At 41.9% G+C, this 22871-nt stretch overlaps 1 protein-coding gene and 1 pseudogene across 2 annotated transcripts in view; one reads left to right on the top strand and one right to left on the bottom strand.

Annotated features, from left to right (window-relative positions):
* LOC148148536 (uncharacterized) overlaps positions 1-22871 on the bottom strand; it is a 219428-nt pseudogene that overhangs the window by 43129 nt on the left and 153428 nt on the right.
* LOC122555179 (T-cell surface antigen CD2-like) overlaps positions 16081-22871 on the top strand; it is a 28754-nt gene continuing 21963 nt past the window's right edge. For both annotated transcript variants that reach the window (XM_087992799.1, XM_043700914.2), the window contains exons 1-2: positions 16081-16228; positions 17419-17733. In XM_087992799.1, coding sequence (XP_087848925.1) covers positions 16168-16228; positions 17419-17733 — 376 coding nt within the window. In that variant the 5' untranslated portion in view covers positions 16081-16167. The remainder of the gene's footprint in view (positions 16229-17418; positions 17734-22871) is intronic.

Genomic DNA, 22871 nt, shown 5'->3' with positions numbered 1-22871 from the left:
AAAATGGTCAAGTGTGAAAATCCAAGTGAACCAGTCCTTAGTGGATTCAAGGAAGAGTATGTTCAGTTACATAGACAGTCGGTCAAGGGGCTTGTCTGATTACAGTCCATAGAGTTGGCTGTGATACAATCCTACCAGTGTCAAGGGATCTATGTCTTTGCAATCCAGGGATTAATCCATAGTTTGTCCTGGAGGTCTAGTGCAACCAATCCAAAAGTTAAAGGTAGGTCAGGTGGGGTGTACTTGGAGACATGTATGGGCAGTAATGGTCACAGGGTTTTTTTGGGGGACATTCAGTGGAGTGTTTGGAAAATTGGGAAGCTCCTATCTAGAATAGGGTTCATTCCTCAGTCACTGAGGAAATATTACAGTTAATTGAGACAATTCCAACTAGAAGAGTGGGATCTCATAGACCACAGAAGAGGATAGGGAGATCCGATGTTTGAGGGTTGGCAGAGGTGGGGACGGGGATGTGGTGGCTCACAACTCACAATCACTCTGGCCTGTATATGGGGAGATATGGCCAACAAAGACATGGCAGGTCACAATAACCTGGGCTCTGTGGGTAACTTGGGAACATAATAGCAATAAATGGGGCTGAACAAACAAAAAGGGGAATTTTGAAAAGTCAGTCACAGGGACTGCGACACAAAAGGGAATCTGATGGAAGGAGATCATCTGTATCTTAAATGGAACATATAACTCACTCAAAGAGTAGAGATGTCTTACTGCAATTATACAAGGCCTTGGTGCGACCACACTTAGATTATTCCATGCAGTTTTGGTCACCCTACCTAAGAAAGGATATACTTGCCATTTTTATTTATTCACTTGTGGGACGTGAGCACTGCTGGCTGATTGCCCCTTTCATTGCCCATCCCTAGTTGTCCTTACGATGGTGGTTGGCTGCCTTCTTGGACTGCTGTAGTCTATGTGCTGTAGGTTGACCCACAATACGCCCAGGGAGTGAATTCCAGGATTTTGACCCAGTGAAGGTGAAGAAATGGTGATATATTTCCAAGTCAGGATGGTGAATAGATTGGAGGGGAACTTGCAGGTAGTGGTGTTCCCATGCATATATTGCCCTGTCTTTCCAGATGGAAGTGGTTGTGGGTTTGGAAGGTGCTGCCTAAGGATCTTTGATGAACTTCTGCAATGCATCTGTAGATAGTGATCAGTGCTGCTACTGTGCAGTGGTTATGGACTGAATGTTTGTTAATATGGTGCCAATCAAACAAGCAGCTTTGTCTTGGATAATGTCAAGCTTCTTTAGTATTTTTAGGGCTACACTTGTCCAGGCAAGTTGGGAATGTTTCATTATACTCCTGGCTTGTGGCTTACAGGACGGGCTTTGGTGAGTCAGGAGATGAGTTACCTACTGCAGGATTCTCAGCCTCTGACCTTATTTTGAGCCACAATAATGATATAACTAGTCCAGTTCAGTTCCTGGTCAATAATAACTCTGAGGATAATGATAGTCGGGGATTCAATGATAATGCCATTGAATGTAAAAGACAATGGTTGTTGGAAATAGCCATAGTCTGGTACAAATGTCATTTGCCATTCATCAACACAAATCTGGATATTGTCCAGGATTGCTTCACTATCTAAGAAAATATGAATCATACTGAAGTACTGCATTTATACAATGCCATGGTGGAACCACACTTAGAGTATTGCATGCAGTTTTGGTCATCGTACCTGAGAAAGGATACACTTGCCAAAGAGGGAGATTTTCTTCTTTATTCACATGTGGGATGTGACCATTTCTGGCTAATCAATGTTTTTATTCTAATCGTTTGCATAATAAACTGTCAATTCCTGAACCTGGAGCCATTGGCTGAGGGCCAAATGCACATGATTAACATGGGAAGCATAGTAATTACTGGATATCTGCAAAACTTCACCCTAAACACACTTCTGGTACACATGACTACATTTTTCTTGATTGTGGCTTCCTCAACAAACCCAAACCTATAGTTATAACTAAGAGTATATAATTGCTTAAGGAAATATAAAAGATGCTCATCTATTTGATTAAAGTCATAATGGAAGGAAAACACTTCACCTCAATGTTTCATTCTCACCCCTTAGGTTTACAAATCATTGATTAACTTCTTTGAAGTACAGATCATCATCATGGGGTCTCCTTCATTTGTGTTTCCTGTTGCATAAACAAAAATATTTGATTCATTATGAGTAAAGCTATGTATTAACCCTTCATAGGCAGCAGATAAGTTGTTGTTTGAAAAAGTGTTAAATTGGTTCTCTCTCACCGTCCAAGTTAATATATCACAAGAAATGAGAGTTCTGGTGTCCTATGCAAATTATTTCCTCAATTAACTGTTTATTTATCTCAGTATTTTTTCCACTGAAGGAGGGTCATTCTTCTGAGATTGGAGGTGACTAACCATGGAGAGGGGACCATCCCCGAAGCGTTAACTCTGATTTCGCTCCACAGATGCTGTTCGACCTGTTGAGTTTTTTCCAGCAATTTCTGTTTTTTTTTATTCTACACACTACAGTCAGTACACCGACATGAATCACAGCATTGATTTTGAGTTCTGGATGTTGCTGCCACACAGATCTCGGAGATCCGCACAGAAGAAAAAGAAATTAGAGGTAACACTGCTTACTATCACTGTAACTTCAGAGCAAGCACACAAGTTTTAGAAACTAATTTCAATTGTTTTCTGCCAGATTTTAACATTGCAGCCTCCACTCTGGTTCACTTACAGAGCAACTGATTAATTTCCTTCTAGATTTTTCTGTGTTTCACTAAACACCTGTCTCTAGGCAGCAGCACCTTTTTTCTTCTCTTTCTACCTTTTTTAATGCACTGAATGATTCACCCTCAGTTCTTTACTTCAAAGTTGTCAAATCTCATTAAACCGCAAGTAAACATGCAGTGCTGATTCTTACTTTTTTCAGCTATATGGGGTTTTTTGGAGGTTTTTTTGCTATACGTCCTAATGAGTTTTCTGGCAATTTCTTATCAAATGTGACTCATTATCAGTCTACACCTCCTATATGATGTCCTGTTCATCCAATACCTATCTTGTGCCATTTCCAGAAGAACTCACTGGGACAACCTAGAGTGGACCAGCATCGGTGCCATCTTTAAAATGCTATTGTGTACCCCAACAAGCCAAGTCTTGCCAGTTCAGAGTTGCTCCACACAGTTCCTGGGCAGGGCTATTAAAGGAAACTTGGCACCCCATTTTGATGGCCTGAGCCTCTAGATGCTGAAGGATTGGGTGGTGCAGAGCCAGGACTTCCTCTTCTCCTATGGACCAGCAGAGGAGCCTGGGCTGGGGGTCACCATTCAGGTCAGTGCAATATCAGCCTCAGTGAAGATGAAAGGTAGTGTAGAAAGAAAGTCAATGACCTTTATACTCTGCCCACATAAGTGCTACCATCACTCAATCTCGGTGTAAGGCAAACTAGCCTATTATGATACTGAAGTTGTTCAGGGCACAGTTTGCTACAGATATGCAGGCACACAATTGGAAGCCACAGCACGAACCACTCTTTCGCAATGAAGCAGCAAAATGTCCATTTTGAGTCACAGTAATCTTTTTAACAGCTGCTCTAACACAGTAGCATATACATTGCTCTGCTGCTCCATTGCTTCTAGTCAGGTCACAGCTATGGCTATTTTTCATAGGGATAGAAGTTATGTCTTTTGGTCCACAAGCTTTTTGCTGACTTTACTCTATACCCTGGAAACGCCAATGAAGATTAGATTTTGAAGGATTAAGTCATAAGGGACATCACTTATTGGCCATTCCTACTTGTCTTTGAGAAGGTGATGGTAAGCTGCTTTCTCAAACCAGCACAGTTAATTTGTTATAGGTATACAGAGGAACCTCGATTATCTGAACGAGATGGGCGGGCACTATTTTGTTCAGAAATTTGATTATTCGGTTAATCGATTTAATGCCTCTCCTCTAGAGCTCTGAGTTTTCAGTTAAATCCGCTCCCCATTCAGGAGAGTGCAGCACACCCCGTGCAGCAGCACACCGCGCGTGAGCCCCGCCCCCAACCTGATCCAACATCGCCCCCTGCCCCCCCACCCCCGTCTGCCCCCATCCACTGTCCAACCCCGTCTGCAGCTGCGCCCCTGCCCCCGTGCAACCCTGCCCATGTCAGCTTCCCTCTCTCCCCGGGGCAGTCGGGCTGCCACCAGCAGGAAGACTGCTGCTGTTTTTGTGGGGTGTCTCCAAGTAGCACGCACACACACAACTTTTTGACAAGTTCCACCTCTGCCCTGTACAGGACAATGGTAGGGAGATTATCTGAGGAAGGGGGGTTTAGGGTTCACCCCTATGTAGAGCTCCAGGGAAAGTGTTGGCGGAGAGAGAGAGAGGGGAGAATGTCAGTCATTTGGAGACAGTGCCTGGGCTTCCATCAATGTCCAGGACTGTTCTCTGCAGCATTTCAGTAAGCCCATTGTAAACAAAAGACACGATCAAGGTTGCAACAGCTCTCTGATGTAATGTTTCTATCGGGACCTTGAGATCTCTTTCGGATAATCCGATATTCGGATAATTGATATTCGGATAATCAAGGTTCCTCTGTACCTCTCAATGCCACTAAGAGGTGAATCCTAAGACCCAGTGTTATTCACTCCAAGTAGCTTGGAGGGGAACCTGCAGGTGGGGTTCCCATGTATCTGCTGCCTTTATCCTGCTGGGTGGAAGTGGTCATGGCTTTGGAAGGTGCTGTCAAAGGAGCATAGGTCAATTTCTAGTAAATGGTACATACTGCTGCTGCTGAACATTGACGGTGAGTGGACTGAGTGGAAGCTCGTGGCTATTGTGAAAATTGAGCAGTCTGCTTTGAGTTGGATGGTGCTAAGCTGGAGATTCAGTCACTCAGACAAGTGAGGTATATTCCATCCCACTCCTAACCTTTGCCTTGTAGATGGCGGACAGGCTTTGGGAAATGAGTTACTCACTTTAGGTTTTCTCGTCCCTGACTTTCTCTTAGAGCAGCTGTATATATAAGACTAGTCCAGTCAGTTTCTGGTAAATGGTCACTCCAGGATGTTCGTAATGAGGGAATTTAGTGACAATGATGATGCATGGTGGTAATTGGATTCGCTTTTGTTGGAGATGGTCATTGCCTGGCATTTCTGAGGTGGAAATGTTACTTGTGATTTGTCAACCAAAACTTGGAGATTGTACAGGTCTCGCTGCATTTAGAAATTGACTACTTCACTATCTGAGCAGTTCCAAATAGTGCTAAACACTGTACAATCATCTGTGAACATCCTGACTTTTGAGTTTATGATGAAGGGAAGGTTAATGATAGTTGGGCCTAGGACACTACCCTGGGGAAATCCTGCAGAAATGCCCTGGAGTTGAGATGACTGACCTCCAACAACCAAAACCATCTTTCTTTGTCCTAGTTATGAGTACGACCAGATTCCAAACTCACTCCAGTTTTGCTAGCATTTCTTGATGCCACATTCAGTCGAATGCTGCCTTGATGCCAAGGGCTGTCACTCTCACCCCACCTCTGGAATTCAGCTCTTTTGTCCATGTTTGAACCAAAGCTGTAATGAGGTCAGGAGCTGAATGGACTTGGCGGCATCCAAACTGGGTGTCAATGAGCAGGTTATTGCTGAGCAGGTGCTGCTTGATAGCCCTGTTGATGACACCTTCCACCACTTTACTGATGAGAATAATTGTTGGGGAAGTAATTGAGCAGGTTGGAATTTCCTGCTTTTATGGCATAGGACATACCTGGGCAATTTTTCTCATTGTTAGGTAGATGCCAGTGATGTAACTGTACTGGGACAGCTTGACTAGGGGAGTGGTAAGTTCTGGAGCACAAATCTTCAGTACTCTTGCCAGAATGTTGTCAGGGCCCATAGCCTTTGCAAGACACTGACACTGTTTCTTCATTACATGTGGAATGAATTGAATTGGTTGAAGACTGGCACCTGTGATACTGGAGACCATTGGAGGAGGCCGAGATGAATCATCCACTTGGCATTTGTTGCTAAAGATTGATGGAAATGTTTCATCTTGATCCTTTGCACTGATGTGCTAGATTCCCCCATTGTTGAGATGGAGATTTTCATGTAGGCTCCAACTCCTGTTAACTATTTAATTGTCCATCACTATTTATGACTGGATGTGGCAAGAATGCAGAGCTTGGATCTAATCAATTGGTTGTGAATTGCTTAACCTATCTATCACTTGCTATTTTTGTCGTTTTGCACATAAGTATTCTATTTTGCGACTTCATCAGTTTTACACCTCATGTTTTGGTATGCCTTGTACTGCTCTGACATGCCGTCCTGCAATTTTAATTGAATCCTGGTTGATCCCCTGTCTTGATGGCAATGGCAGGTTAAGGGTTATGCTAGGCCATGAGGCTGCAGATTATGTTGGAGTATGCAACATATTTTGCATTCATGGACAGAGTGCTTAGCACGCACCACATGAAATCAGCAAGTATTCAAATCTTGACCAGTCCTGGTGGAAATATGAATACATATACAAAAGGCACGATCTGGTGATGGGGGTGTGTTACTGTGTTAAATCCACAAGGTGGTGCTATTATGTAGGAGGACATTGGTCAGAGTGAGTTGAACGCAATGGATTCTGCTTGTGGGAGTCGTTGATGTTATTGCACTGAAAATGTTTGAAATCTGAATTTGGAACAATTAGTAATTTAAAATTTTGAAGAAGTAACATTGATAGTCAGCACGGACAAGTCGAATCGAAGAGTTTGTTTCTATGTTGTATGATGCTATGTCTATGACTAATAGGCTTTGAACTTGTAAAATCCACTAATGAAATAAAAGACAAAACCATGAAGAATGAATCAGAGTTAAGCTGAAATATGTTTGCTTAAGTTGACCATAGCTGAATGTTACAACTGTGTGGTATTACAACGGTGTTACGACCTATTTGGCAAAGTTTGTTAGTTCCACTACTCCTGGGATCGTTACAACAGTTAATGATTTAATCTCAGTTCAGTCGGTTCTGACATAACGTGATAGTTCCATTCTCGTGTGATCTCACGTTATAAGAAAACTGAGCAATATCCGCACCATTTAAACTAATGTGGCTGGAATTGGATTATAGCTGATACAGGTAAGGAAAGTTCGTGTTCTACAAATAACGGTCTAATTTCTTCAAACGCTTTAAAGCCAATTAGCATTATAGCAGATCCGAATGTACCAAAAGCCCCTTTGTAGTGTCTGATGGAGTAAAATCAACATATAATACTGACGAGGTTCAGTAACTAACTATCTAATAAAAATAAATATGCTCTAACCATAGCTAAACATAACTATGAACTATCAGCATTTATAATTCTAACCCCTCAAATTTAAAACCACTATATCGGCAGACACTAACAAACAAGAAAACATTGGTGTTATGAGTAGAGGAACAAAGTTTTGGGGAAACGCAATTCAGTAGCACTAGTCCACAGGACTGTAGACCCACATCAAGCATGGAAGTTATCATTGCATGTATTAGCAGCATCTATCACTACACTGACAGTTCAGGTGTCAAGGGGATTGGTTCTGTCCCCAGAGTACAGTCTTGAAATCTCGCAAGTATCATATTGGTTTTGGCAAGTATCTGCCCTTTTAAAGTTGATGGTAATAATATCTGCTTCACTGAAATCTCACTGAGCAACTTACAAGGACCAATGACAGAATGGACATTGCCTGTGACCAGTTTTTGAACTTCAGCACTGTGGTACTGCCTGCATTTCACATGCTCAATGATAGGATCACAAACGAAGTGTTGCTGCATTTTGCAAATGCACGATTGATGCTTTTGCCCCGTCATGGTCTTCATGTTCGGCAGAAGTAGATGAAGCCCATACATTCACCCCCCACAAACTGGCACTGACTCTGCCCACCCTGGGCATGGGTTTAGGCACCTTCCAGTTGTAGGGCACTTCCAGACAATAGCAAGTGATGGCAAGGAACAAGCTGGGGGTGAAAATTCTCAGCATCGAGACCCACACCCTGGAGTGGAGTCAGACACCATTTCCCCTCCTCCACCCGTGACCCGCGACCTGTGGCCATGACTAAGCCCCAGACAGTGTATAGACTCAAACCTTGATTAACAGGACTAAGACTCCCTCCATGTTCCCATAACTGACAGCAGCCCCTGCAGTGCCCCCCCTTGACAAAGGACTGCCCTCCCCCCAGATAATTTGAGACATGACCATTTTGTTGAAAAACCATACGGTGCATTTTCTGTGCAGGCAGCCGGCAAATACTGAAGTTGTGAAATGGATGTATCACTGTCATACAGTAAGATGTACAACCCTGACTGATTGCAACTGACAAGCGTAACAATCTAACTGCAAAGGTGCAAGGCAACGTAAGAGTACAGTGAGCCTTTGCGCCATGGGTGAAGCACAAATGTGCTCAAAGTCATAGTATGGCAAGGTAATGCAAGAGTGCTGTGAGCTAGGTGCTAAGGGAGTGAAAATTGTGAGGACAAGTGAGCTGTAGACTGGTCCTGTCCATGAGTGCAAGGAATCTTTGCAGCAGTATTACAAGGCTTGTTAACAGTGCACCACAGAGTGCAGCATTAAAATGCAGAGTATCCTGTAAATGAGCATGGAGAGGAGCCCCAGGGTCACATGCCTGTAGTTATAAATGTGTGCATGAAACCAGTGCCCATGAGGTTGTCTCCAGCTATCCAACCTGGTGGTCCTGAGGAGTAAATGGTGAGCTGGAGACATTAGGTTCAGATTGGGAATTGTCAGCGTCTAGTTTCCTCACAGCTGGTGGTAGGGTAGGATGTTGTAGGTGTTGGTGAGGATGTTAAAAAATGATAATCCATGTTAATAGACATCTCGTGGCCGACTGACAAGAATCTCATCTCAACATCTGGGACTTGGAATATGCAGGTGGTTTCCCACAGTGTCCAGAAAGACCTTGTTGGACCTCTCTCAGTGATTCGCCAGATCTCTCGCTATAGTCCACATTGTTTCAGGTTCCTCTAAGATTCTACTCCATTGGTAGAATTGAGTCACATTTGGGCTTGATGTCAATCTCATTAAAATTCATGGAAGCTTTTCTCCATGAGGCCCACCAAGATTTCTTGCTGTCTTGCCCCAAACTTGCCTCATTAACTACCAACTGCACCCCTATGGTAATGCTTTCGTCCAATACCAGCCTGATGCTGCAACTCACTAAATGGGGAAGAGCTCACTCCTGCCACGCTGTCTGGAATGGACCAGCATCCCTGGCTCCGGTGTCATCCTAAACTGGTCATTGTGCATCCGGACAAATGTAGTTTCGTTCAGGTAAGAGATGTCTTTGGTTTGTTTCAATAGAGTCAAACTCCAATTTTGTTCGTTTCTTTGATACGCCACTGTAAAGAACTGAATTGCAAATGTGTATATAAGGATATTCTTTATGAATAAAGTAGATTTTTGAAATTTAAAAAAAAAGTCCTGTCAATCCAGAGCCACACTGCACGGTGATTGACATTTGTCTCAAATCTAGCAGAGAAGGGTAGGTTTGTCCCTTGCTGTGTGCAAGCAGAGGTTTGGAGATCTGGGTGGATGGGATAATGCGGAGGAGGACTGTCCCCTTCCTGCAAGAGCAGCACTGGAGACGACAACACCAGATCCTGCCAGCCTGGGCTGAGGTTACCATCCAAGTGAGCAGACCAATGCTGTAGGGAGAAGGTTAATGACATTTTCCATACTGCCAGGGTAAGAGCCACTTCCTCTCTCTGCTGCCTCACACTCACTGTGTGCCACTGATTGCACACACCATCCACCAAGGCTCATAGGTTACAAACTTAAAAATCACACAACACCAGGTTATAGTCCAACAGGTTTATTTGGAAGCATTAGCTTTTGGAGTGCTTTCGGTGGTTGTAGAATATAACACAATAAAACACAGAATTTATTGCAAAAGCTTACAGTGTCATACAGTAATATGCAGGTTTTGGTTCATTAATATGTAAATCCCAGAACTTCTTTTCAAGTCACCTTCTCAAGATATTAAGTTACCTACAGTATAGAAACAGGCCATTTGGCCCAACATGTCCACACCGACCCTCTGAAAAATAACCCATCCAGACCCATTCCCCTAACCTATTGCTCTACATTTATCCCTGACTAATGCACCTAACACTATGGTAAATCTAGCATGGCTAATTCACCTAATCTGCACTTCTTTGGACTGTGGGAGGAAACCAGAGCACCTAGAGGAAACCAATGCAGACACAGGGAGAAAATGCAAACTCCATACAGACAGTAGCCAGAGGCTGGAATCAACCCCGGGTCCCTGGCACTGTGAGGTAGCAGTGCAAACCACTGAGCCACCATGCAAAAGGTGACATCTCAGCTCAGACAAATGTATTAAAGGTGTGAGGTCAAAGTCTGTCTGTATCTTGAGTCAGACTGGTTCTATTTCCAAAGTGGAACTTACAAAATATTACATGGATTGACTGTCTGCATTGACTGCCTGCAGATTGTGCATTTTTTGAGCAAAATAGAATGTATCTGCAAATGTATTTCTGCAAATACAAACTCACCCCATTGACGTGTGTGTGTGTGCATGAGAGAGAGAGTGAATGTGTGCATGTGAGTGCACGTGAGAGTGTGTGTTTGCGTATGTGAAAGCTTGGTAAAGTGTGTGTGTGGGTGTGATGGAGTAGAAGCTTGTGAGAGGGTGTGTGCGTGGGCAGTGTGGGTGTAGGCAGTCTCACCACTGACTGCAATGTCATCCCTCATTCATTCTTACCTAGCCCAAAGCCTGACAACACCAACCCTGATCAGTGCCACCTGTACTGCCCTACTCACTCGCTCAGGAAAGCTCATCATTTTCCTGCACTTGCAATAACAGGTGCACCGCACACTGTCAGCTCAATCAATCCTTCCCTTTCTCTCATTTCATCAGATAACAACTCACACTAGGGCAGAAAGAGTCATGATGGATTGCCTGATGCTTGGCTTCTTACGTGTTATGAAGAGACATGGTTGCAAGGGGGCAGGGCTGGTATAGAATCTTCAAGCAAGACAAGGAAGGATTTAAAAGAGAAGTCAGAGTCAAAATATTGTTGAAGAAGTCAATTACTGCAATAAGGAAGGATGATATCTTTGAAGGTTCCTCAATGAGGCCATGTAGGAAACTAGAGCACCCGGAGGAAACCCATGAAGACATTGTGCAAACTCCAAACAAACGGTTTAGGTTGTGGAATCGAACCTAGGTCCCTGGGTCAGTATTGCTAACCACTGAGTCACCCCCAATGATGGTCTCTAACTCCTGCAGCTCTCAGAACTCAGTAAGTATCCGGTACAGTTCTTTCATGGTGTTGTGGGAAATAGAGTTGGGGCCAAAAGGTTCTGGGCCTCCACCCACTGCGCACATCCTAAGAGACCCTGAGGCTGTGACTGCTCCCTGAGCAGGGTGCTCCTTATACCCCATGCTGTTCCAATGTTGCTCCCTCATCTATCATTGGCCCTGGCCATCCTACTTCACCTTCTTAGGAAAGATGCCACATAACCAGCATGCCAGCAATGGAGGGTCCATCACTCTCAGTGGAAATGTCCTACAATGGGAACAGAGCTGCAAAAGAAGTTCGTAGATCTCAAAACAGCTGTCAGTGTATACTCCACAAATGAGGCTTGGCACACTTCTCCATACAATGAGACATGCTGCACCTTGATAATGAGGGACATGTCTCCTTCATCCATCCACACTCAGGCTTGAGTGTTCACACCAGTTGAGCGACTATCCAATGTTTTCGAGAAGGTAGAGCCTGCAATGGTCCGACACCCTTCCTATCTCAGACCCACATCAAAGATTCAACTCTTCATTGCATTCAATCCAGACCACTGTTACACCTTTATAACGGATGATGAGTTGATGTTGTGTGACTCACAGAGTCTTTGTAAGTTGCGCAAGTAATGGTTTCACTTGAGCTAACAATAACCTTTTGTAAGATTATATTAGATTACTTACAGTGTGGAAACAGGCCCTTCAGCCCAACAAGTCCACACCGACCCGCCGAAGTGCAACCTACACAGACCCATTCCCCTACATTTACCCCTTCACCTAATACTACAGGCAATTTAGTGCGGCCAATTCACCTAACCTGCACATTGTTTGGACAGTGGGAGGAAACCGGAGCACTCAAAGGAAACCCACGCAGACACGGGGAGAATGTGCAAACTCCACACAGTCAGTCACCTGAGGCAGGAATTGAACCCGGGTCTCTGGCGCTGTGAGGCAGCAGTGCTAACCACTATGCTACCGTGCACCAAGATCATTGCTGCTAATGTCAACATAATTCAGAGTTCAATTTGCAAACATCATAACTTTTTTTTGAATTCACATGTGGGATGTGGATGTCACTAGCTCATCTGTGTTAATTGCCTGTCCCTAGTTGCCATTGAGAAGACGGTGGTAAGCTTTTTGAACCACTGCTATTGGGAGACTCATATGACCTTAGGGAGGGAATTCCAGGATTCTGACCCAGCAACAATGAAGGGACAGTGACGTATTTCCATATCAGGATAGTGAGTGACTTGAAGGGAAACTTGCAGTTGGTGGTGTTCCCATGTATCTGCTGCCATTGACCTTCCATGTGGAAATGGTTGTGGGTTTGGAAGGTGCTGACTAAAGACTTTGATCAATTTCCGTCATGCATTTTGGAAATAGTACATACCGCTGCGACTGAGTGTCAGTAGTAGAGGTAATGGATGTAGTGCCAATCAAGTGGGTTGCTTTGTCCTGAGTAGTGATGAGCTTCTTGACTCTTTGTTGGAGCTGCACTCATCCAGGCAATTGGGGAGTATTCCATCACACTCCTGACTTGTAGATGGTGGACAGGCTTTGGGGAGTCAGGAGGTGAGGTGCTGGAGTATCCCTTGCCTTTGACTTGCTCTTGTAGCCATTGTGTGTATCTGATGAGTCCACTTAAGGTTATGGTCAATGAAAACCCCAAACATGTTGATAGCATGGGATTCAGTGATGGTAAAACTTCTGAATGTCAAAAAGCAGTGGTCGGATTGTCTCTTATTGGAGATGGTCATTGCCTGGAATTTGTGTGACACAAATGTGATTTGCCATATGTCAGCCCAAGGCTGGATATTGTCCAGATCTTGTTGCATATGAACATGGACTGCTTCAGTATCTGAGGAGTTGTGCACTCATTGGTGAACATTCCCACTTCTGACCTTATGACGGAGGGAAGGGCATTGATGAAGCAGCTGAAGATGATTGGGCTTAGGCCACTAAGCTCTGAGGGACTCATGCAGTGATATCCTGGAGCTGAGATGACTGACCTCCAACAATGACAACCGTCTTCCTATCTGTCAGGTATGACTCCGCCAGAAGAGAATTTGCCTCTGCTGCCCATTGGTTCCAGTTATCAGGCTCCTTGATGCCACAGTCAGTTGAATGCAGTTTTAAAGTCACTTCACCTCTTGAAGTCATCTGTTTTGTCCATGTTTCAACCAATGCTGTAATGATATCAGGAGCTGAGTGGCCCTGGCAGAACCCAAACTGGGCATCACTGAGCAGGTTATTACTGAGCAGTGCTGCTTGATAGCACTGTTAATGGCACCTTCCATCGCTTTACTGATGATTGAGAATAGACTGGTAATTGTCCAGATTGGATTTGCCCTGCTTTTAGTGTACAGGATATACCTGAGCAATTTTCCACATTGTCAGGTGGACCCCAGTTTTGTAACTGTATTGGAACAGCCTGGCTGGGGGAGCACAAGTCTTCAGTGCTATTGGCAGAATGATGTCAGGTACATATATATTGCAGTGTCTAATGCTTCCAAACATTTCTTGATATCACGTGGAGTGAATTGAATTGGTAAAGACCAGCATCTGACATGCTGGGGGCTATTGGAGGAGGCCATGATGGATCATCCACTCGGCGCTTCTGGCTGAAGATTGCTGCAAAAGCTTCAGCCTTATCTTTTGCACTGATGTGCTGGGTTCTTCTATCCTTGGGGATGGGGATATTTATGGAGTCTCCTCCTCCAGTGTTGTTTAATTTTCCACTGCCATTCATGACTGGATATGTGGGACTGCAGTGTTTTAATTTGATCTGTTGGTTGTGGGATCGCTTAGCTCTATCACCTGCTGCTTATGCTGTTTGACACGTACGTTTGGTGGATTCACTAGGTTGACACCGCATTTTTGATATGCTTGGTGCTGCCCCTGGCATGTCCTCCTGCACTCCCTGTCGAACCAGGGTTGATCCCCTGGCTTGAGGGAAATGGTTGAAGTGAGGATATGCCAGGCCATGAGGTTACAGATTGTGTTGTAGTTCAATTCTGTTGTTGATGAGCTTCATAGATACCCAGCCTTGAGTTGCTGGATCCGTTCAAATCTGTCACATTTAGCACAGTGATAGTGCCACACAACATGATGGACGGTATTCTCAATGTGAAGATGGGAATTGAGCTCTATAAATTCTGTGCAGTGATCACTCTTCCCAACACTGTCATGACAGATGGTATCTGATTGGATTAGATTCCCTACAGTGTAGAAACAGGCCCTTTGGCCCAACAAGTCTACACCGACCCTCTGAAGAGTAACCCACCCAGACCCATTTCTCTCTGACTAATGCACCAAACACTATGGTAAATCTAGCATGGCTAATTCACCTGACCTGCACATCTTTGGACTGTGGGAGGAAACTGGAGCACCCGAAGGAAACCCACGCAGACACGGGGAAAATGTGCAAACTCCACACAGTGACCCAAGGCTGGAACAGAACCTAGGTCTTTGGCACTGTGTGGCAGCAGTGCTAACCACTGAGCCCACCATGCCACCATTGTTGGAGGTCAGTATCCAAAGTATCCTTGGTACAACCATTAAATACTAACGTCTGGTGTGTGCTTCAAATGAAACAATGGAGTCTATGCTTCCTCAACAGCCTGCTGGTGTATTGATGAGGTGTCCTGATGGTCACAAGAGTAGGGTAGGTGCGAGATGGCAATGTCTGTGGGTAAGTGGTGTGTGGAGCTGGTTCTCGTGGATCATGCCCTGAGCCACAATTTAGTCTTAAGTGACATGGAGTTCATTTGGAGCAAATGGTGATCTGAATCTGCCAGGTACCTGCTGTTTTCCATTTCAAGCTTTCTTGACATCTACCTTGTTTAGAAAGTTAGGCAAGTAAGAATGCTGAATATTAATGAGGTAATTTGGGCTATCTAATGAAGAGTAATCCCCCTTAGTCGGCCTAATGAGAAACTCACTTCATCATTTGTCAAAAAAATGAAAAAAAGTGAAAACACCCAGCATTGAGATGGACATTGTCAGACTTCTTCTCTGACTGTCTCAAACCTCATCACAGTCCATGCAGCTCAGTTCCCTACAAGATTCTGTGCCAGATTTCAGACCAGCACCGTAATGCCACAGAGGCAAGTTGTTGGAGAGGAATATCTGAGTGTCAGCAGCAAGTCTGCAAGAGTGTCCCTATGCCTGTGAATAATTGGCAATATGTGGATGAGCTGAAAATGTGTTGCTGGAAAAGCGCAGCAGGTCAGGCAAGGATCTTGCAAGGATCCTCTTGCAAGGATGCCTTCCTTGAAGAAGCTCTCTTCCTCCCTCTACAAGGTGCCTGACCTGCTGTGCTTTTCCAGCAACACATTTTCAGCTCTGATCTCCAGTATCTGCAGTCCTCACTTTCTCCTCCAACATGTGGGTGAGGAAGACGACTGATTCCCTGGAAATTCAGTGTGCATAGTAAAAAAGTACTTTGAAAATACAGTAGTGAAATTATTTTCTTCCTTATCTATGCAAAGTTCATACTGTAGTCTTTTCCTTTTCCTCTGTTGAGCACTGATGCCTGCCAAACTCTCCACATCTACAAAGAACTATATGCTACATATAACCCCTCTTGCTGATGCAGATACAGCCCTGTTCAGTTTTTACCCCTTCCCTTCTGCTTAGTGCTACATATCACAAATCTATCTTTAACATACACAGCAGTTCGAGCCCTTTCCTACCATTCAGAGCTGCCTGCCTATCATGGGCCGTCCCTTGCACTCAGAACCGCCTAATATATCCCTCTGTTTCCTTTTCCCCTCCCACCCAGAAGTGAGCTACTTACATCAATTTCTTTATTGTAAAAGACCTTCTTGTTTAAGTAAACCTGTTTCAAACACTGGCATAACAAGCAAAATTCAGTCAAAATGCTTTGTCATCGAAAATGCTCACTACAGCTTGATGTAATTTTTCTTCTAGCTATTTCAGGTAAGGATATTTGATTTTCATGCATTTTTAACTTTATGTATTCAGTTCTATGGGGATATTCTTAACTTTTTCAAAGTATAAGCAGGTGGTACTGTTCAGTTAACCATTATACCAGCACCTGATTTTTCATTACATTTAACTCAATGGACAGCTGCTTTGACATCCATGGCTGTATGTAATCATCAAAATGTTAAATTATTCTTATAAATATTCTTATAAATTATGTTTAATCAATCCTGTTCTCATTTGTCATGACACACTGAGTCTTGAACCCAGACTTTCTACCCTAACAATAGGGAAAATCTTTCCTTATATATTTAACTTCCAAATAAACTCTGGAAATTAGAGTTCATTTAATTAATTGTAAATTAGGTGTGTTTTTTTTATTGTATCAGCTGCTGCTACGAATATTTATTATATTTAATCAAATATTTATTTTGTATCTTTTGCTGTTATTGACAATGCTGTAGTACATTCTATGTTGTGAGTGCATGGCCAAAAGCTAAAATAGCCAATATTCACAAAGATGTGTGTGGGCAAAAGATACATTAATTATATCTTCTCAATATAAATTCCTTCACATTCAATGTTTCATTCAAAATTTTAGATTAATTACTTCTAAGAGATTATAACAATTACAATTTTTACTTTTGGACATTAATAATACTGATTTCTGATGAAAATATCGCTGACACAACAGTTTTGCCAGCTTGTCCTTCTTGGAAACAAGTCAATACACTGGGGCAGGTCTAATGATATAATATCTGATCTATTGTAAGCAGATTTGACAGGATCTTAGCTACTATTAATAATTCATTCTAAAAGGGTGAAACCATTATGGCACCTGGGAATTTTCTCAATCAGTTGCATGTAACCATATAAACTAATGTCCTTAGTCCTAGCTCACAAGCAGTGTGAACTTGCTTGACTCTGAGATTTAGCTGCTTAAACTTGAGCAGTAATTAATTCTGTACATATTTTGAGTTCTCTATGCCTTGAATCTTTCATGCTCAGTCAAAACCCCTTGGATAGGTTACATCTAATGTCTGCAACTATCAAAGGCTAACTGATATTCTTTAGTATCTTGGATTAGATACTCAAACTTGATGATGGGTTTCCTTGTATGGCAGAGACAAAATTGACCAAAAACAAATGAATACATTTAAACAATTTTATCTTTCAATTTACAGGTTTGTTTCTTGCAGAAAGCAAGGGTAAGGCAACAGATGTTTATGGCGAAATTGGAAAGTCGATATTTTTACATGCTAAGAGTGAAAGCTCTAAAACTGATGACATTAAATGGATGAAAGGAAATTTAATGATTGCACGATACAAAAATCAAATTTCTAGATCCTATGGGAGTTATATCAATAGATTTACTGTTTACGCAAATGGGACCCTGACATTTAAAATCATGAATAACAGTGAAGGAACATATCACTGTGAAATATACAGTACAGATGGAAAGCTAAAATCTCTCCAAAGCATTCAACTGCATGTACTTGGTGAGTGTGCTTCTTTTAAACCATTTTTCTTTAGAGTATTGCATAAAGCTTTGAGCCAAATTTTTGGGGTAAAGATTTGGAATTCTAAATTGCTTGAATAAAGAATTTACTCCAGGTAGTTCAGGTATTTCAGGAAATATTATCCAAGTCCTGATTAAAATTTAGCAGGACTCTGTCGAAGCTACAAATTCTTCTGAATCATGAAGTATCAGCTGTAACATGAGCCTGCCTACATGTTCTTACACATAGAGTGCATGCTATTAATTAGATTAGATTAGATTAGATTACTTACAGTGTGGAAACAGGCCCTTTGGCCCAACAAGTCCACCCCGACCCGCCGAAGCGCAGCCCACCGAGACCCATTTCCCTACATTTACCCCTTCACCTAACACTATGGGCAATTTAGCATGGCCAATTCACCTAATCTGCACATTTCTGGACTGTTTCTTTGCACTTTGTGTAAAGTTGCACTCTGTGAGCAGGAAGAGTGCAAGATAACTGCATTGGTACCATCTGAACATTGTCTGACTCAAGGGAATTGCAAATTGATGTGATATATAAATTTCAATGTCATTGCACTGTGAGTGCAATTTAAATGCAATTTTAATGTAAGGATGCAAGTCTCCTATTGATCTGGCATTGTAACAAATTGTTGCAACTCTGCTGTAAGCACTGGATATTAGCATGATTCTGGTAAAGGTGTGGAATTGGAATTGGCACCGATAGAGGTTTGAACAAATATCACCCTTAGATTGGTGCTAGATTGGTCTTGTAACTGTTCTGGTACTGTCATCATGTTTGTCCAGCAGATACTGTCTGTGTATGATACTGGGCTTGCATTCTGATAGTCTTGCTATTTTGGATGGTCATGCCCCAGAGCTACAACATTCCTGTCCAGTATGACATGAAAAAACAAAAGAGTCTAAGCATGATTGGTATACACAATATAAAGCAGATCTTAGTAATATTTGTCATCACAATAAATCATAGGAAATTAAATCCTAAATGAGTAGACATTTGCTGGTTTCTAGGCAAAAATAAATTAAGTGTTTTAAAAACTTATTTCTTTAGAATGACTTTGCACAAATTACAAGCAATTCAGAATAGTTACTATAAACCAGGAGCAAAATGCAAAGCTGTTGTCCCATAATGTACAATTTAATTGGAAATCACGTAACTCCGATTTCAGTCTAGGATGTCTAATTCATAAACTAATCTGTTCTACATTATGTTAACTGGATATCTAAATGGTTCTTTCTCAGAATTGTTTTAGTAAATTGTACAAAGCTATTTCTTTCTTTCAATTTGGTTTGTCTTAGATAATTAAAATTATTAAATTTGAAATTTTCCATGTTAAAGAACTACACTTGTTCAGTTGTTCTACGTATAACAATACTAGGGAAGATGTAAAATCTTTAGAAGATTTAAGTTAAGTGAATCATTCCCACATTAGCAACATTTCCAGAATGGTCAATAAGATGTCCAGCTTGTTTTTCATAATTTTATATTAATTGATTTTGTCACTGCATTTTCTTCAAAGCTGTTTATACCCCAAAAGATTTGTTACACATTGGAGACTAGTGCCAGCTTTTTTATTTGTCAAATTTCATATCACTGTGCAAATCTGTTTGCCAAGGTTGAAGAAACAAAGACGGGAGAACATTTTCATTAGCCCTTCTACTCATGTCAAACCACCTTGTAGGCTGTGCGTTGTTTATCAAGAAATCACAGCTGCACTGTCCTTTACTGTACATTGATCAAATGCTACTAAACAAAGTACTGGGAATACATATGAGAAATCAAACTATAAAAATCAACATTTGAAGGAAAATGATAACTGTCTCCTGTTCTGCCAAAATTTCATTCTTGAAATAAGCTTAGTCCTTCTTCTTTAGTGGGATATAGTAGGACTGCAGATGCTAGAAAGTCAGTCGAAAAGTGTGGTGCTGTAAAAGCACAGCAGGTCAGGCAGCATCCGAGGAGTAGAAGAACTGACATTATTCCTGATGAAGGGCTTATGCCCGAAACGTCAACTTTCGTGCTCCTGCTGTGCTTTTCCAGTGCAACACTTTCTGACTCTTTTTTTTATTGGTGTATCAAATTGAGATACTTTTTACTTGCATTTTTTTCAGATTTTGCACAGTCCAAAACTGTAATTTATATGAAACATGGATTTCAAATTTCTGCTAGGTTTTCTTCATTTGTTAACATATGTATCACAGAAAATTATGGGCTACAGAGTTACAATTGTCCTAAAAATCCTTAAAAACATGGGAAGCAATTGACAAGGAATATATAGAGCTAAATCAGAGGGATCCCTAATGTTAGCTAGAATCAGAAAACTAAAGTAGTTAAACATGATAAACATCAGTAGTGTGAAATTAAATTACTTCCTTAGGCTTATTCTGTGTTATTTGATTTTCTATGTTATACATTCTGCAATATAGGGTGACATCTATTTCCAGCATTACTTTTACATGAATTGATCACTGAGCACCATTTAACTTCTTGTTGTGGATAAGAGATGGAAAAATTCATTTGCTCCACTTTTTAAAAAAAATGCCTATTATCTTAACAGATTATCGATGGTAGAGTGTAAACTTCAAACTTTTCTTACTAAAACCAGTTAAAGTGTCTAACTTTCATTTCTAGTTGCAATAATACCAGCCATAATACCATGAGTTGGGGAAGTTTTCTTTTACATTTTAATTAGCCTTTGCTTCTTCTTTTTGGAAGCTTTCTGATGTCACTGAAATAACAATAGGAACAGATTAGGAAAGGGGGAGGTGCGACAAGACTTGAGTGTCCCTATATACTAGTCACTGACAGTAAATGGGCTGGTGCAGAAGGCGACGAAAAGGCAAATATGCCAGTCATGGTGAGAGAATTCATGTACAGGAGCAAGGATATCTTGCTGCAATTATATAGTTAAAAATTACACAACACCAGGTTATATTCCAACAGGTTTATTTGGAAGTACAAGCTATTAGAGTACTGCTTCTTTAGCTTGTGGCTGTTTTACAGCACTTCCAGCTGTCCGTCGTGTTCCTCCTCATCTGAACAGATCCTGTGTATGCATAGGGCATGTCCATAGGGGATGGCTGTTTTAATATGTTTATGGTGGAACCTCAAGAAGTGCAGCATCATGAGATTATCCATGGCCTTGCAGTACTGAGGTGCCCGTCCTTGATGGAGATGGGTGTGTCCAAGAATGAAACTAATTCTAAAGAGTAGTCCATGGTAAGTCTGATGGTGGGATAAAACTTGTTGATATCACTGTGCAGTTGTTTCAGTGACTCCTTGCCATGGGTTCAGAGGAAGAAAATAACATCAATATATCTGGTCGGAGATCCTGTGCAGCAAAGAAGTCTTGTTCAAAATTGTGCATTAAAATGTCAGCATATTTAGGTGAAAATGTGGTCCCCATGGCTGTTCCTGTGTCCAGATGAAGAACTGGTTGTCAAATGTGAAGACATTGTGGTCGAGGATGAAGCCGATGAGTTGTAGGATGATGCCTGGAGATTGGCAGTTGGTGGTATTGAGTACTGAGGCTGTTGCAGTGATGCCATCATTGTGGGGGACACTGGTGTAGAGTGTTGAAACACCCCGTGCTCCTTATTCCGGCTACTAGCAGATGCTCTCTCTCCCTGCTTGTTTCAAACTGCCCCGTTTAGAGGCTGCCCTTTTATAGATGATCCCTGGCTAATGTGTTACTGATGTGAAACCAGAGTGGTATTAAAAACAAAGGGAACTTACTACTCCCTCACCATTCCCCAGCCCTGCAGTAAATCACCACAACAACATCAAACTCATGGTCTGCTTCCAAATATAAAAATTATCTATAAGGTCAAACTTTCTCTGAACTGTGAGACTTACAAGAATAACAAACCCTCTCCCATTCTTCTTTCTTGCTGGTATTTCCCTCGGGGTTAATCTTGCCAATCTCCTTTCTGTTAGGTTTACCCCATTCCATTTACCTTCAATTTTCTACCATCAGAACACAAGTAGGTCATTCGGTCCCTCAAACGTGCTTCAACATTCAATCAGGTCATATATATTCTAGGGGTCTGATATAGGTGCATAGTTTCTTAAATTTTGCTAAAAATAATGGAGCACCAATAGATCAATGAAGCTTCCTCTCATCAATTTCTTCTTCCAGAAAAATCTATTCATGTGCAAATAAGGACTTTGAGATGAATGACATTATTCTGGTCAATCACATCACTACCATGGCTTTATAATGAATACATCTTCCATTCTTTCATTCCACAGCTTCTGCATTCAAGATCTGCATTTAAACTTCCCTTGCTGTCTCTCTTCAAAATACAATGACTTTCTATGCCCATGTACTTACCCCTTCTTGGAAACTTGTGACCCATAGTGTGGCCAACTTCTGAAGTGTGCCATCTCTATAGCCTGCTATTCTCCTGTGGCCTTGATAATAAGCAAGAAAATAATTGAAAATAATCACTTATTTGTATCTGTCATCACACATATTCCCTTACAAGTTTATTTCTTCTTTGATCCACATCTGAAAGTGGAAAATCTTCCTTCAAGTAACTTACAACAGTTGATTCAAACCCCTCAAATTTGTCCCGAATTTTTAATAGTTTCTGCATAGTTACCAATCTGATTAATCTCCCGCAGACCTCCATTCTTGCTGCCCTTACCTCAGCAGAACGTTTACATACTCTCTCATGAGAATATGAGATAGTCCCAAAATGATATTATCACCAAGCCTGACTCCACCCTCCCCACACTATAATATTTGCTTACTTTCAAAGTTATCACCCCTGATACCCTCTCCAAGATGATCATGTTGTCGTGCTCTCCAGGGCCATTCGTATTAAATTGTGAACCACCCAGTTTCATTTTCTTGGCCCTATGTTAAGGAACATTGTCCTCTCCCTTTGAAATGACCAATAGCCCCTTGCTTCATCAAAAACCACCTTGCTCTTTCTGTTTTTGGAAACTACTATTTCACTATTTCACTCTCCCTTTCCTCCAAAGGATTCATGAACATGTTGTCACTTCTCAAATTTGGGCCTTTTTATCACATTACTTCATGTTCCAGTCTTATTCAATCAGCTCTCAGATCCTATCACAACCTCCAAATAATCCTTAGGACAGAATTGGTC

This window comes from Chiloscyllium plagiosum, unplaced genomic scaffold, assembly GCF_037043375.1.
Source record: "Chiloscyllium plagiosum isolate Xiang-an unplaced genomic scaffold, Cpla_swu_hap1 HiC_scaffold_12, whole genome shotgun sequence".
NCBI lineage: Eukaryota > Metazoa > Chordata > Chondrichthyes > Orectolobiformes > Hemiscylliidae > Chiloscyllium > Chiloscyllium plagiosum.
Note: the sequence above shows the minus strand (reverse complement) of the source record. Positions and strands in the feature narration are given on the sequence as shown.